At 47.2% G+C, this 15,748-nt stretch overlaps 1 protein-coding gene across 2 annotated transcripts in view; it reads right to left on the bottom strand.

The window, feature by feature from the left end:
* The window catches only part of NEK10 (NIMA related kinase 10), a 162,462-nt gene that overhangs the window by 119,879 nt on the left and 26,835 nt on the right, over positions 1 to 15,748 (bottom strand). For both annotated transcript variants that reach the window (XM_072940891.1, XM_006200747.4), the window contains exons 6-12: positions 10,501 to 10,585; positions 6,353 to 6,394; positions 4,822 to 4,900; positions 3,693 to 3,760; positions 2,284 to 2,363; positions 1,878 to 1,964; positions 244 to 468 (exon numbers count right to left, since the gene is read on the bottom strand). In XM_072940891.1, coding sequence (XP_072796992.1) covers positions 244 to 468; positions 1,878 to 1,964; positions 2,284 to 2,363; positions 3,693 to 3,760; positions 4,822 to 4,900; positions 6,353 to 6,394; positions 10,501 to 10,585 — 666 coding nt within the window. The remainder of the gene's footprint in view (positions 1 to 243; positions 469 to 1,877; positions 1,965 to 2,283; positions 2,364 to 3,692; positions 3,761 to 4,821; positions 4,901 to 6,352; positions 6,395 to 10,500; positions 10,586 to 15,748) is intronic.

Consider the following 15,748-nt stretch of genomic DNA (forward strand, 5'->3'; position numbering starts at 1 on the left):
TAGCTGGATGACATACATGCACACGCAGACATTGTAGTAAAATGGCAGTAACTATGGTAACTGTTGGGATTGCTATATGCATACACTGATTCAAGAAAAAGGTGGCAAGACAAACATTTCCTTTGGGTTCCTGAGTTTCCACTCAAGCCACATTTGCAGACTGAGAGCCTTCCACTCCTGGCACTGGCCTGGAGGCCGGTGACGCAGAGACAAACACGCAGGCCACAGCCTGCCCTGACTCACCCTCGCAAAACGTGAAGCAGCTGCTTGATGCCTCCCCAGACGCGAATTTCCACACTGGTCTCGGGGTCCTCACAGACCTGAACCAGGATCCAGACGACGCTCCAGAGCAGCTTCAGGTGGTCCGAGTGGAGCAGGCTGAGGAGCACAGGCACCCCCTCGTAGAGTTTCAACTGCTCTTTCACCTGGCGCTCGGCACAGAGCAGGCGCAGCAACTCCGCCGTCAGCCTGCGGGGGGCGCGAGAGTCGGGGTAAGGCTCAGGCCCCGACCTGCCGGTCAGGCTGGGCTGCGATCGCTGCACGGACTAGCAGGCCAGCGTGTTCTAAGCCACAGGTCCGCATACGCTTTCTGTAAAGGGCTGGACCACAGCCAAACGTCTTCAGCTCTGTGGGCCATGCGGTCTCCATCATGACGGCCCAGCCATGCCAACGTGTGCCGAAGCAGCCACAGACAACACGCAGGTATCAACGGGCATGGCCGTGTTCCAATAAATCTTTATTTACAAAAACAGGCAGGGAGCCAAATTTAGCCTGCATGTCACAATTTTCTGATACCACTTTCTAAGACATAGCCTTACTGGATCCCCACTGGTCTGGCTAAAAACCTACTAACCAGCAAATAGGGACCAAGTTCATACAATGGGACCTGCACTGTGCTCGAGACAAAAGAAGTCGAAAAGCTTTACTCCCAGTCTTCAGAAACCTACTATGTGATTGCAAAATTAAGCCATTAATACGTGATGGCAAAAACACTATGATGCAGGGAAATTAAAGGCCAAGCGCTCAGTGAATATCTGGAGAATAAAATGAAAATAATGATGACATAAGACACAAGGTTCAAGTGAGCTCTGGAACCACCCCGTCTACAATGTTATGATGCAACTGATGGTCTGTGTGTCTGTCCACCTGTGCAGAGGCTGGTGGGTGAGTGAATTCCGATAACCAAGTCTACAGGTGTAGTTGGTAAAGAGGGTTAAACTAGCTTAGAAGAAGAATCCAAGGGATTTACTAGGAATTAAATCTCAGTGTTTCATTACTGGGGATTTCTGCTATCTATTTTGCCACTTGAGAAAATCATGACTTATTTGAGTAAATATCAAATGATACAGGTTGCAACTCTGTAACTATCTGGGTACAGTAAGTTTTTAGGGCAACATGTAGCTCAAGTGAAAATGAATTCACTTTACTCTAGATTCTGTTTTGAGTTATAATAACAAATGGTCATGAAATAAGTCAGTAGCTCTTCACATATTTTACTTGCCTTAAGCAAAACAGATTTTAGCAATATAATCATTTATTCAATACACAATCTGAAATTACTAAAAGTAGAGACATCTTAGTCTCTTTTCTTCAGGCAACAGAATGGAAATAAATGCAATGAACAAAAACATTAATGATTCGATCATAAGATTTATATATTTCAAATCTATAACCAGTTCAGGAAGTAATGCAGATCCAAAGATAAATCAATGTACCTATTTCCTATTGGTTCCTTTATATAAACTGAAATAGAAAAATAAATGCCAAGCTGACTCATGATATTCAGTTAATAATGTAAATAACATGACATAGTGAAAAACACAATAGTTGCTTTCATCAAATATAAGACATTGTCTGTTTCCCATTAGCAGTCCTACCTTTTGGAAAGCAAATCATATTCATGTAAAATCATCAGAAGATTTTCTACAATGTTGAGTTCACTTATCTTCTCCCTACATTCTGGACTACAAATTGAAAACTATTAGTAACTGCAAAAAATGCATTTTACCATATTTTTCTTTTAATACCGTAACCCTCATATGAAATTCATCCCAGGAGTAGAAACAAAATGCAACCGAGCTCTATGGGGCAGGGCTACATCAAATTCCAACATTCAATAAGTATTATATGTCATCAATTTAAATTTAATAAAAGTATGCTGATAACCTTTGGAGAAAGGGAATTACGTACTATTCACAAAAAAGCAACGATCAGCATTATGCACAGCAGCCACCTCTCCCATCTAAATTGCTACAGCAACAGAACTTATTAAAATGCACTTACCTTTCAGCCAAACTAGCCAGGGCCAGAAGGGCACCCAACAGAACATTAGTATCTCGGGCACTGAGTAAATTTACTAATGTCTGAAAAACGAAGTAAAGTAAGTTTTAATTACGTAAGTACTACAAGCTTGTTGAACAGTATAGTGTTTCCGTCTAAAGATCGTAAAGGCTTAACCTCAAAAAATCTGTTAAACACTCCCGATTCCCAGTTCCTACGGGGGCCGGTGTCCTCCCCCTCCTCAGACCAGCTCCTCGTCACCATTCCTCGCCCAGGACAGGAGGCAAGAGGGGCCGAGGAACACGACTGAGCTGGGAGTCTTCTGCGGCTTATCGGTCACCTTCTCTGAATTCCCATGAATGCAAAGTCATGTGTCATCGCTCCGCGTTTAGAACGCAGAGTCCACTAAACGCACACACCCAAACACGCTTCAGGCCAGAGCTGGGACCCCGGCAACAGCCTCCAGGATGATCTGGGTTTCCGCCATGTGGGTTCTCCCCTTCATGGCTCCATCCTCCCCACTATCTTTCTTCCTCTTCTCTCTCCCTTTTTCTGTCTTCTAACATACTGTTTCCCAAACTTCAGTCACTGACATACCATTTTCCCAACTTGTGTCATGTCTACCCTTGACACCTTAACGCTGCTCAAAAATGTTCTTCAAAGCCTAAGTGATAACACCGGTGAGATACAGAGGTATCGACATAAAAAACGCTGACCCATCTATCACCCAGAATCACCCCCTACAATGAGCGGCATATGTGCACACATTTTAGGCAACCTTGCTCTAGGATATGCTGGCAAGTGGCCTCCTGGGACAGAAGAGCTCAACGAATTACTGAGACCTGGCTCCAGGCAGCTACTGTCTAAATAGCTATGTTATAAACATCAATTCAGTCTGTCTTGATTAAACCTGCATTCAGCCATCTTAAGATACATATTGGACTCATATACCCATCTCATTATAAAGTTAAAACACGTGAAATTGGGCTACAGATCACAGTAATTTCATACGGTTAAAACTAATATATCCACATATGCCAAGTGGAATGTATTTATACATGTATATATGTATTTATTTCTTCATTCATTTATTTGTAACTACACACCTAGGGTCAGCTGATATATACTCAAGGTGTTTCAAGCAATATTTAAATTAAGCAACAAACTTAGTTAAGCAGTAAACAGTTTAATGGCACAGAAAAAAGAGAAATGTTTCAGAAAACCTCTATTTGCTGTTTCTACATTACTCCTTGGGCTGGTAAAGAACATAACAGAGTTAGCAGGGATTTAATTTTAGGCGAGGCCAGCAGGTCTGTGAATGACAATGACACGTGGCTTGACCACGAGGGCTCGGAACCCTAGCATGTGAACCAGCGCCACATGAGACGCCCGCTCCTCCTGGGACCGCTCACCTTGTGGGCTCCACTTGTGGTGACCCATTCTCTTTGGTCTTTGACAGCAGCAAGTTTTTGAAAAATGTCTATAAAAGAAGGAAATATCTCAGTGACGGATCTGAAGCTTAAAGGGGGTTAGTGCTCACAGAACCTCAGGTCTCAAGTTCTGACGGGCAAGCAGAGGACAAAGAGGAACACAGGCAACACGAAAGAGACAAGGGGGCGGGGGGACGGGGGTGGGTTTTTACTCCAAGAATCACCCTTCAAGCTCAACTAGTATTTACCATATTTTTCTGCTGTAATAATGAAATATGGACAGAGCAAAAATCAAATCTTTCCTTCCACTTAAGAGCCAGGTGAGTTCCTCACCATCATTACAAGTTCTAAGTGAAACCTATCCTTCCAAGATCCTCCCCATAAAGATTTCAGGTGATGGGCTTATCAGCAAGTTCCTCAGCTGAGGGGAACGGTTGGCCTGCAAGAACCTTCCTGGTGCCTCACGCTCAGCACAGATTCCTCTCTCCTGCAACTGAGAATCAACGTCCTGTCCTGCAAACACACGGGAAACCAGCCTCCGCACACAGAGAAGCGGGCCAGCCCCCACAGCAGCAGGCCTCCACGCTCATCTCATCTGGAGAGACGGGGGGGTGGGCTGGCAGGAGCGTCCGGAGAGAGGGGACGGAGGGTGGCCAGAGCAGCTCCCCCTCGCACAGGGCAGTGTCTCCCATAATCATCACCGTATCAGGGGGTTTGTCTCCTTTTTCACTTTCCGAATGTTCCAGATTTTTGGAAGGAGGTATTGTTAACCCAGCTTGATAGATGAAAACTCAACAGTCTCTGACATTTTAATAGACATCAAAGGAGGCAAAAATATTTTTAGTAAAATTTGCTTTTAGGAAAGGATGTTTCTCTTGCACTAAGATAAGACTGTGCTCAATGAAAATCTTTTTAATTATGAAATTGGGCTTTTCAAGGTAAGTGTTGTGATCTAAAAATCTCCCTCCGGGCACATGTTGCCACCGAGTGTAACAGCCGGTGTGGACTCTCATCCCTCACTGTGTAGGGGACACTCATACATATTCATACATACTTGCCCTGCGGCAAACCCCACTCCCGGAAAGTCGCTGTGTCCCCAGGACAGGCTTACACGTCATGTTGACCAACTTGTCCACGCTGTGCTGCGCCTCCCCGTGGCTCAGGTACCCGTGGGCCACCATCTCCATGCACTGCAGGAGGGACCAAACCAACAGGCCAGTCAGAAGGGAGGACGGCAGGTGGGGACAAGACTTGCACTTCTGCAAATGGGCGGTAGGTGGCGCAGCGGGTTCACCACACAAAACTCGTGCCCCTGGGCCTGCCTCTCAAGCGCAGAAGCTGGAGGGTTTCTGGGTCCCTTTTCTCTTGAACGCCCTGCAGTGGAGGGAGGGAGCTGGAAAGACTGACAAAACTCTCAAAAGTCCCAAAACAACTCATAACTGAGTAAGTCTGTGTTGTAATTTAGTCCCCAAATGCAAACAAATAAGATGCATAATACATAGTACACAGAATGTTAATTCTTCAATGTACCGTTTTAGTAGAATTTTTATAAGACACTGCATATATTTTTATCGACCTTAGGTTTTATAACAGCCTCAATTATATCTAATCAGCATACAAGCAGAGCGCAATAATCAGAATGAAATGTATGGGGTGTTCTAACAATCCCTGGCTGTGGATTACTGACTATAATAAGAAACATGTTCAGAGAAACGTAAGTAAATTCCTGATACTTTAACGGAAGTAAAGTGAATAAAAAGATCCTTTACAATATAATTTTTATAAAAGACTATTTTATCAAATAAGATAAACCTCTAGCCAATTTTAAAAATTCCTTAAAAATAAAAACTAGATGTTCTAGCAACTTTCCAAGAATAAAAAAAAATTAAATTAAAAATTAAATAAAATAACAAATAATAATTTTTAAAAATTTTAAAAAATAAATAGATTTAACAGTAAATTGCCATTAAACTTCACCATCCATTAATTCCTCAGCACTGAGTTGGCAGGGCCAAAGGTTTATGATGAAAATTATTCTTTCCATACATGGTATAGATTTCAGGAGAATGCACTGTTTCAACTCAATGCCATGCCTGGAAATCTCGTCTGACTGCACTAATAAACCCAAACATTGGACTGGCTCAGCACACTCACTCACCTCATTACCTTCCCTCAGTAGTTACCAAAGCAGAAAAGTAAGTGAAGTCAAGATATCTCCTCACACTGTCATTTATTTTAGCATTTTAGTGAGCGCAGTAATTCTTTGTGTTGTGGGAAAGTTATGAGCATCTCCATAATTTCTCCCATCATTCGGTGTGGGCAATGCTGAGGCCCTGGGCTTGCCAGCCAACACCCATTTATTCACCTTACTAACTAAAGAGAGATGATTTTTCATAGAACTTTCTCGTTTCAACAGGCCGGGTACAGTGAACCCCGTTAGCCAGGAGAAAATGTCCCAAGTCCCTCGCTGCCCTATGAGTGTCCTGTCTCACGCTCACACCTACCTGCCCTGCCTGGTCCTCTCCTTGGTGGGCCACGCAGGTAAGAGAAAGACACCTTCTGTCACACACCTGTGTGATCTCTGCCCCAAGCCATGGCATAAAAAGGAAAGGCAAGGCCAGCCAGTGCAAAAGGAGTCTTACCTGAGCGAGGTTTTCAATCCCACCCAAGCTATGGAGTATTTCCTGATAAAATAAAAACAACACAACAGGTGTGAAAGATGGGAGTGTGTTTCACACACAATTTCTTTATTAAGTCGTAAGTTTATCATTTGTTTTATTTTTTGAAGGTCCCCATTCTAACATAAATATGGAAAACTTTAATGTTTGGCACTCACACTGCATTTAAGATATACTATTAATAAACAGCTAAAAGGACGTAAACCTGCTCAGAGCTGCAGCCTGCCTCCGTGTTCTTTTTACTTCCTCCCATATCACCATAAAATGTTAGAGCTCGAAAGGGCTGGCAGACGTCATTCCCTTCAGATTAGGAAAAGTAAGACCCAGAAAGGTACACCACTTGGCCTCAGTGGCAGAGCCGGGCTAGGCCCCCGGCATCCCTGCAGCCCAGGACCCTCCTCCAGGCGTCCGCACAGTGTGGTCCACGGACCAGCACGAGCAGCATCACAGGAGCTGATCCGAAGTGCAGACGCTCCTACTCACCCCAGACCTGCTGAACGGCCCTGAATTTCAACAAGACCCCCAAGAAATTCGTAGACCCAGTAAATTCTGAGGAACGTTGCTCTAGATTAGACTTGCAGGGCTTCTCAAGACGATCTGGCTAACAGTTTTACGGAGCCCATACCCTCAACAAATACAACAATAATCATTGGAAAATGCCCTCTGATATAGGCTGTTAAAACCAGCTCCCAACAAGAAGGCGCCGCGTGGAACTTCTGAAACTGCCCCAAATTGCGTGTAAGAAAGAGCACGCTGGGAGGCTGGAGTCGTGAAAGGAACTAGCCTGGCGCTCGGCTGATGGCAGACGCCCTCAGGTTACCCACACTGACGTTTGTCTTCGGATAAACATTGTTTCAGGCGGCCCTAACATGTTTAAAGCTGTGTTGACACCTCTCTCCTTACTTCACACGCACACAAGGAAGTTACCTGAAATACAAACATCTGCTGTCACCCCAGGTCTAGTACCAGGGTGACCGCGAGATCCTGTCCTGCCCTGAGGCCGAGGGGGCGCTGGGGAAAGGCCCAGGGGCTCCTGGCCCTCGGGCTCAAGGTTCCCTTATTCTGTGTCAGGTGAATTTGGCAACAACACACCCAGGTGTAAATTAAGAATGAAGGTGCATTTATAACTCAATCAAAAACAGTTCTGTAACCACCTACTCATTTGAATTCCTACGACTGCTAGTCACTTTGCAAGAGTTCTAAGTACAGAACACAAGAATACTGTATACATTATCACTAATTATGGTAGGACATTTTATACATATGAAAATAAACGTAACATTTTAAGATGACTCAAATGTTTTTTCTATCTCTGTTGAGTAAGATCCCAGGGTTAGGACCTGAAGGGGACACAAATATGTAGACGACATTGGCTGACTGCACTGAGCTACAGGGAAGCAGAAGGCAGATATACAGACACTTGGATTTGGTAAGCGTTACAAGAAAGTTGTACAGGAGATGCCATGACACTCCAGAGGAGGGATGTGTAACAAATCCCCTGCTGAGAGGACAAAGGAAAACTTCGTAAGCGTGGCAGCCTCTGCACGCGCTTAGAAGGATGGACAGATTTACTGAGAAGAAATGGGCAAACAGGAAAATAAAGAGAAATCCAAGCAGGCTCAAAGGTCAGAGAAGTTACGTAGAAAGAGCAAGGCGTTCTATCACCCTGAAAAGCAGTTCCATGACTCCACAAAGGGAATTACTGAGAGTAACAGAAAACCAGGGCGAGACCAAACTGGGGGAAGACTTGGATGTGAGCCTGAGTTTGAACTTGGCCAGGCAGACCTGATGAAAACGTGCGACCAAGGGGCTGACAGAATCAGCTGTGAGGACTTCCGTCTAGTCTTGGAACGAACTGGAGGGGAAAGGGGGGTCCCGGAAGCCCTGCGCCCAGCTGGCAGGGGCAGCGGGACGGGCAGTGGAGAGACGGGGCAGGTTCGCAAGTGGAGCAAGCAATGTCAAGACACGAGGACCCGCAGACCTGCTGGGAGCAGGGATGGGAGGAGGAGACGGCATCGCCACCGGTGAGGCAGATGGCGGGAGGCAGGGACACAGTCAACACAGGGAAGGCGAGAGCGACAGGCTGGGTTGGAGGAGCCTCAGGCTCAGACAGGCTAAGCTGCTGGTGGTCTGTCCAAGCGAGAAAAGGCCAGCAGGCCGTGAAAAGTGAGACGAGGGCAGAAGACTGAAAGCTGGCATCGTTGACAGGAAGATTTAAATTTGAAGCTTGGAAGGGAGAAGACACCAGGGAGAGAATAATGTTTAAATGAGGGGTCATGGTCATTTTCAAATGTTTACCTTGGCAAAAATACATGTATCCAGTAGTCAATGTGGACAGTATGGAACCAAGTCCATGTTTCCCAAACCATGCCCTGGGAATAATCATTTTATTCCGGGCACTGGCTGGTACTAGGCATTATATCAGGAAAAAAAAAGATAGTTGATGCCAAGAGCCTGGAAGACAGGAGAGAAGATGACAAAGAAAAGAACTTTGAGGGAGGTTAACACTGAGGAAGGCAGGATTAAGAAGGAGTAGGTAAATACTACAGAAAAGCACAAAACGATGAGGCTCTCGGGATCAGTGAAGGCAAAGAGAAAGCGTGATAAAAGGTGTGGGCGCTATAGAGAGGCTGGGAGTGAACACAGGGCTGAGGTAGGGCCGCTCAGCTCCATGACTGAACGTAATGGAGTTTAGGGGCTTTTAACATCTTTCTCTTTATCTTTGATAAGCAGTGTGCTACGGTGGGTTCACTGAGACGAGGCTACTCCTTGGGATGCCCAATACACTTGCAATCTCTGAACCTACGTCTTCCTTTAATTCCAGAAGACTACGCGATCTTATCTTCCAGAGAGACCTTGGACAGAGGAGGCAGGGAAAAGTTATACAACACGTCAGTCCCCCAAAAGGGGGCTGAGTTCTAGAGATGCAGTCTGAGCTTTCAATGAAAGCAGTAATGAGGGCGAGATGACAGCTGGGTCAAGGGAAGGGCATTTTGGGGCTAAGAGGGAGTAGACAGGGAGCCACGGATACCGTAACACAGAGGAGAGATGGAAGGCCGAACCCGGGCAAGGAGGAGAGACATTTCTTCAGAAACAAGAAGGGCAGTAAAGGTGCACCGTAAGTCCAATGTTTCAAGCAACACAGAACTTAAGAGAGCTCCTGCTGGGATTGGCCTCCGTTTTGCCTGTAACATGGAAAATGTTGCAATCTGATGACAATGACAGGGGTAGGAGGCGTCTGGCTGTGAGGCTGAGATGGTTTGGAACAGCCGCCCATGGCTCCTGCGATGCTGATTCAAAAAGAGAGGAAGAGAATGCCCAGCGAAGGTGAAGCCTTGCCGACACGCGCTGGCGTAGGTTGAAGTAAAACCCAGCGTTGCTTTGTGACTTCAGCCAAAAATTCTTGGCAGCTTAAGATGTTAAACAACTGCTTTCTTTGTGGAAAGACTGCCAGGAGGAGAGGCTCAGAGAGCATCCCCGTCTATGGAGGGACTGGAAGTCAAGGGGAGATTTGGTTAAATGTGTGTTTCGGTCATAAAAATTCCATAAACAAAGGAGGTCACAGAATTCTTTCCTTTAGAGAGCAATCCAGTCAACTCTGTTCCAGCCCGTCAAGAACCAGATTAAGAAAGGCAGGAGTTTAGAAGATGGCCAGCAGTGGGACACGCGCACCATCAATTTCCAGAGCAAACAGAGCATCTCTAAAGCAAGTATCTTGCTAACTTCTGTAAGTCAAAAAACTAGATCTCCTGCAAAAAACCACCTTCCTTCATGAACACTTTTACTAATGTTATATATACAGTGTTCTTACCCAAACGGAGGCCTGCTGGGGAGCACAAGGGGGCCACTGATACTGAAGTGGGAAGAGCAACACAGACCGGAAGTCCCACCCACTCACCCCAGAGGTAACACCGTGGAAATACACAGGTGTTTTTGTCCCCATCAAATCACTTCTCTCTTATCATTTTAAATAGCAGGTGAGACACCTACCAAACATGGGAGCTACTGAGTTGTGAGAGAGAAAACAAGTTACCAAGCTCTGTTTCAAACCAAAGCCCGCCAGTTTCTTTCGTCTTTAAACAAGGGGAAAAAAAATTTTTTTTTCAACCAACCTGATAACACGGATCCCTCATGAGCAGCCTCAGACAAATTAACACTCTCAGAAAATGGAGAGACGGGGCTCGATCAACCCACTCTCTGGAAGAAGAAAAGACAGAACATGTTTGTTCACATTTAAAGACCAGCGTGACAGTTCACGAACAACACAAGACTGACAGGGCGAATGAAAAACGTCTGGAGGAAGAACAGTAGCTTATCTCAAACAGTCCGCAACGGGGACCGTTATGCGGTATTCGAGGACTTGACCCATTTTAATGCCAAACACACAGAAACTTTCATTATCAATATGAAGTACAGCCCCCCCCCCAAGTTATTTGGTTCCCAGGGCCCTGACTGACTCAGGGCAGCCTCTGATCAAAGGAAACAGCTAAAGGGTCCAACTTAACAAGACTTTATACCCTGGTAGCTTGATATCCATGTGAAAAAATAATACACATCCACTAAGAGAAAATTATTTTTATTTTATTCTTAACCAGGCTTACTTACTAATGAGCTGTGAGCACCTGCAGATGCTACACAACTTCTCCAGCCTTGGGATCAGACCCAGCCCCATTATCTCAATTTCCTCCTCTCCCTGATTTTGAACCTTGACTGGTTCGCACTGTGTCTGACAGGTGTTGTGTATCGCTGTTTTCCTTGAAGTTTGAAAATATCCCATGACACCTCTGGGGGGTTCTCTGCGGCCCCCAGGGCACTTCAGTGCTCGTTGTAAGAAACATTGTGATGAAGCATTTTCTTAGATCAGTTTCCCCAGGAGCAGACTCTGAGATGAAGACTGGTGTGCACGTGAGTGATTAAGGACCCGCTCTTGGGGGACTCCCTGGGAGCTGGGGGGCAGAGGGGAGGAGGGGGGGCAGAGGGGAGGAGGGTGGGCAGAAGCCAAGCGGGGCCCTCTGCAGTGTGAGTTGTACCTCGTGTCAGGGGGGCAAGCACTCTGGGCTTTCCTTCACCCAGAACTGCTGTCACAGCAGAGGATGGGGGAGCAAATCCGCAGGCACCAGGGCTCTGTGCCTGCAGGAGAGGGCGGCGCCGCTGCCACTGAGCAGAAAAGCACCACGACCGAAACAGGGAGGAGCGAATAAGAGTTTGGGCAGAGCAGCAGCGTGACTACAGGCTCCACGTGGACCAACAGACAAGCACAGAGATTCATCACAACAGTCAGTGGAGAAGCTGAATCAGGACAGAGATGGGAGGTGTTTCTACGAACAGTCAAGCATGTAGGCAACTAATGCAACTGGGCCTATTCAGAGAGAAAAAAAAAAAACCACTGAACATTCTGCTTCAAATACTGGATATCTCTAATATCCAAAATGGCATCAGCAGGTTTCTGGAGAAATATTTAACTTAAGGTATCACTGCACTGCCACTCAAGGACATACTTTCATACTAGTAACTTCAGAGAGGCTTCCTGTGCTGCGGAGGGGGGCAGACAGAGCCCCGAGGGAGGCTGGAGCCCGAGGCATCCAGAGTCTCCGTCTGATTGTTAGTACGTCTGAAATGGAACCCGTGACGCCCCCATGAGCCTCATCCTCCAGCCGATTAGACCCAAATCTGGGGTGCTGCTCTTGCCTCCTCACTTCCCTCACATCCTTCATCCATCCCCCAACACATCCTGACGGCTCTGCCTGTAAAGCATCTCCCGAGTCCGACCACTTCTCCCCTGTCCGCTAAGGACCCTGGTTCGAGCCACCACCACCTTTTGCTAGAACTTGCAGAGCCTGACACACACTTTGTCCTCACTTCAGCCTTCTCACATCAGCCAAGGGGGTCCCTACTACATATTCCTCAGTCCTCATCCAGGCCCACAAGGCCCTGCAGGACCAGGCCTCGGGCTGCATCTCGGACCCCATCTCCCGCCACGGCCCCTGTCCCCACACCCCCAGCCACACCAACCCCATCACATGGGTTGGCAAGGCTGTGAGCCTGGGCCTCTGCTGCTTCCCATGAAGCAGCCTCCTGTGACTCTGCCACCCCGGAACCTCCCAAACAATTATGCAGATGTCCTCCGATGTGACATGAGGCCAGTCACAAGTAGCTGTTCTAACCGAAGTGCATGTCACGGTGCAGAAGCAGCCAGTGCAGCAGGACTGAACTCCTGCGGTGAGGACCGGGGCTGAGCACCGCCGAGCACAGAGGTGATGGCTGTGTACGCCCCTGCATCACCTGCGGGAGGTGGGCCCTGCCAGGGCACACGTGCTTCACACTGCCCTCCCAGTTAGTCCAACACGGGCACCTGGTGCAAATGTCAACAAAAACTTGAAACAAAATGTGTCTGCTATTCCATACACAGCTAAGAAAAACAGAGGAAGCTAACGGAAGCTGTTTCAGGCTAGAATCCACAGAATTTCTCCCATCCTCTCCCACCTCCACAGCTGAGCTGGCTGTACGCCCAGCAAGGTTCAGACACTTTAAAGATCTGCCCCGCAGTCAAGTGGAGCATTTTCTTGAGCTGTGGTCCCAGGCCAACCTCGCCTGGCTTGTCTCATCAATCAATCAAGGATCAATATCCTTGACCTCTAGTGGGGAATTCAGCCTTGACTCCTCCACGATCCTGAGAAATTCAACTTGGTCCCAGACCTGAACATCTCAAACCTGAGTGCACAAGGCACACCTCCCTAGGCGGCAGGATCAGCGTCTGTGGTCCCTGTCCCTGGAGGTGCCCCCCACCTACCCCACTGCACCCAAGCCACTGGCTGCTCCTTCCATCCACTAACTTAGCTCATGGGAAGGAACTTGGAAATGTGCTTTTCCCATAGCCTTATATTCCCAAAGAGGTTTCAGTGCTTCTTATAAATTAGAGCCCTCAGCGAGGCCTGGCTCTGCAGGCAAAGGCTGAGCAAGATGTCCCACGAGCATCACTGGTTGAGAATTACTCCTCCTGCCACCACCAGGGCTCCTGGGAGGAGCCGCCGGCCACAGCCGCCCGCCTCCAGCCCGGGCACGCTGACTGTGACCCCCGTGCCTCGGGGGCAACGCTCAGTTTCTTCTGAAAAAAAGAGGCAGGGCTCAACCCAGCCAGGCAGAACTACCCCAGGCCATGCTGGGAAGCTGCACTGGAGTTCATCCTGACTTCCTGACCTTGGGGGAAAACGATGCAGATTTGAAGGACATTCTGAATTTAAAACGATCACCTGTGGGAACCCTGGCAAGTCAGAGGTGGTTATTTGGAGGCTCCCGTTACAGAGAGAACACCTTTCATCCTGTAAGTAGGGAGCGGGCGCATGACCGGTTTCCCCTGCAGGTGCTGGGTCAGCTAAAGATAGCGTGGAGCATGCCGAGTGCGGCACAGACACCACATCCCAAAGACCTAACAGGAATAACCATCCAGTTACAACAGCTGCTGGCGACCTCCTGAGGTTAATCCGGCTCCTCTTCGTTATTTAAGGGGCGAAGCCACGGGACATACTAAGAGTCGACTCATGCTGCAAATATGTGTGCACTTGGGATTTTTCCTGTTCAGTAGATACAATCTGCATGAGGAAATCCATGACCTTCCCAATGTTTTTTCATATTAAAATAAATAGGAAACATTTTTTTGTTTCTCCTCCCCTCTGAAAAAAAAAAAGAATTCCACAAGTTTGTGTTCTATGTCTATGGTTCCCAGCGGGGAGGGGGGTGGGAAGGGACAGACTGGGAGTTCGAAATTTGTAGATACTGACAAGTACATGTAGAATAGATAAACAAGATTATACTGTATAGCACAGGGAAATATATACAAGATCTTGTGGTAGCTCACAGCAAAAAAGAATGTGACAATGAATATATGTGTGTTCATGTATGACTGAAAAATTGTGCTCTACACTGGAAATTGACACAATATTGTAAACGACTATAACTCAATTTAAAAAAATTAAAATTAAAAATTAAAATTAAAAAAAGGATTTCAGAATTTTTTTTTAAACTACTAAAGGAGTGTAAATACATGAAGAGTTCTAGAAAAGTCTCAGAGTTGAAAAGTTCTGTTTCAAGCAAATGGCATTTTTTTGTTGTTTTGCAATTTGGGGACTGTGGCCCAAAGCTATTAATATTTCTCCATGATTCTGGCCTCTGCTGCTGTGAATGTAAATAGAATTCCTGGTGTCCAAGTCCTCCGGGTCCTCCTCCATGAGCACTGAGCTCCCTTCCTGGCTCCCAGCCCTTAACCCCCTGCAAGGACGTGGCTCACTGGGCGGAGCCCTGGTATTCAAAGGGAATGGCATGTCCTGTAAGATGATACAGCGCTGTTTGCCAAGAGCGGGGGGACAAGGAAACACACTGAGTTTAGTGTGAGCAGAGAATTACAGAGACTAACAGTGATGGGTTATAAGGACGAGGGGCCTTTGTCTCGCAACTGTGGCCTGGAGGAGGTTGTGACTGGCCCGAGGCTGCGCACAGGTAACCGAGCTGGGTGCCTGACTCCCCAGCCAGTGCTCTCCCCATGAGTCCCCTCCATCCTCATCCTGACCGAAAGCAAGGAACTCTTAAATACATCTGCCGTGGGGATGAGAGTGTCCAGCACAGTGAAGAGGGGTCCTCTGAGGTCGCGCTGAAAACCCCGTCTGCCGGTGGACAGTGTTTCCTGGATGACGTGTCCCAACACAGCAGCCACCCCGTGGCAGACTCGTGAGCAGGCAGGGATTTATCCCCTCCTACGACTGAACGGCCGCCACCACTTTCACAGGACTGCTCGGACACGGCTGTGTGGCCGGCCCCCACCGCCCTGGCCATGACCACCTGCCGTATCACTTGCAGCGTCGGATACCAGTTTCTGGTACCCATGTAGAAAAGAGAAGGGGAAATGGCACCACCAGAGAAAGGGCAGGCGGAGTCTCACAGCAGAAGACACCGACATGTCATGTGAGCGCTTCATGTAAATGCCAGTCACCGAGTTGCGGTCTGAATACTGAGAGTCACGTGGTCTGGGGTTAATTCCATCCAGGGGCGGATGCAAATGCCAGAGGTGACGACCTCGTCTGTCTCTACCCAGAAAAGGCAGCATCTTCAGAGCAGGTGTTATTTGGAGTGCCCTTTTCATTACAAAACAACAGCAAAAACAGCAAACTGCCACCTTTGACTCAAAATTTAAAAAGTGGAAGAAGTCAAGCTTGTTTCAAGATAAATATGACCTTCAACTCTATAAGGCAGAGTCCTGTTTTTCTGGATAGCTGTAAAAGTAAAAGTCACATCAAAACAGACATGCACAACTTAAAAGAAGTAAGAACACACGTCAAGACGTGAATTATAAGTGAACATTACAAGAAT

Source organism: Vicugna pacos, chromosome 17, assembly GCF_048564905.1.
Source record: "Vicugna pacos chromosome 17, VicPac4, whole genome shotgun sequence".
NCBI lineage: Eukaryota > Metazoa > Chordata > Mammalia > Artiodactyla > Camelidae > Vicugna > Vicugna pacos.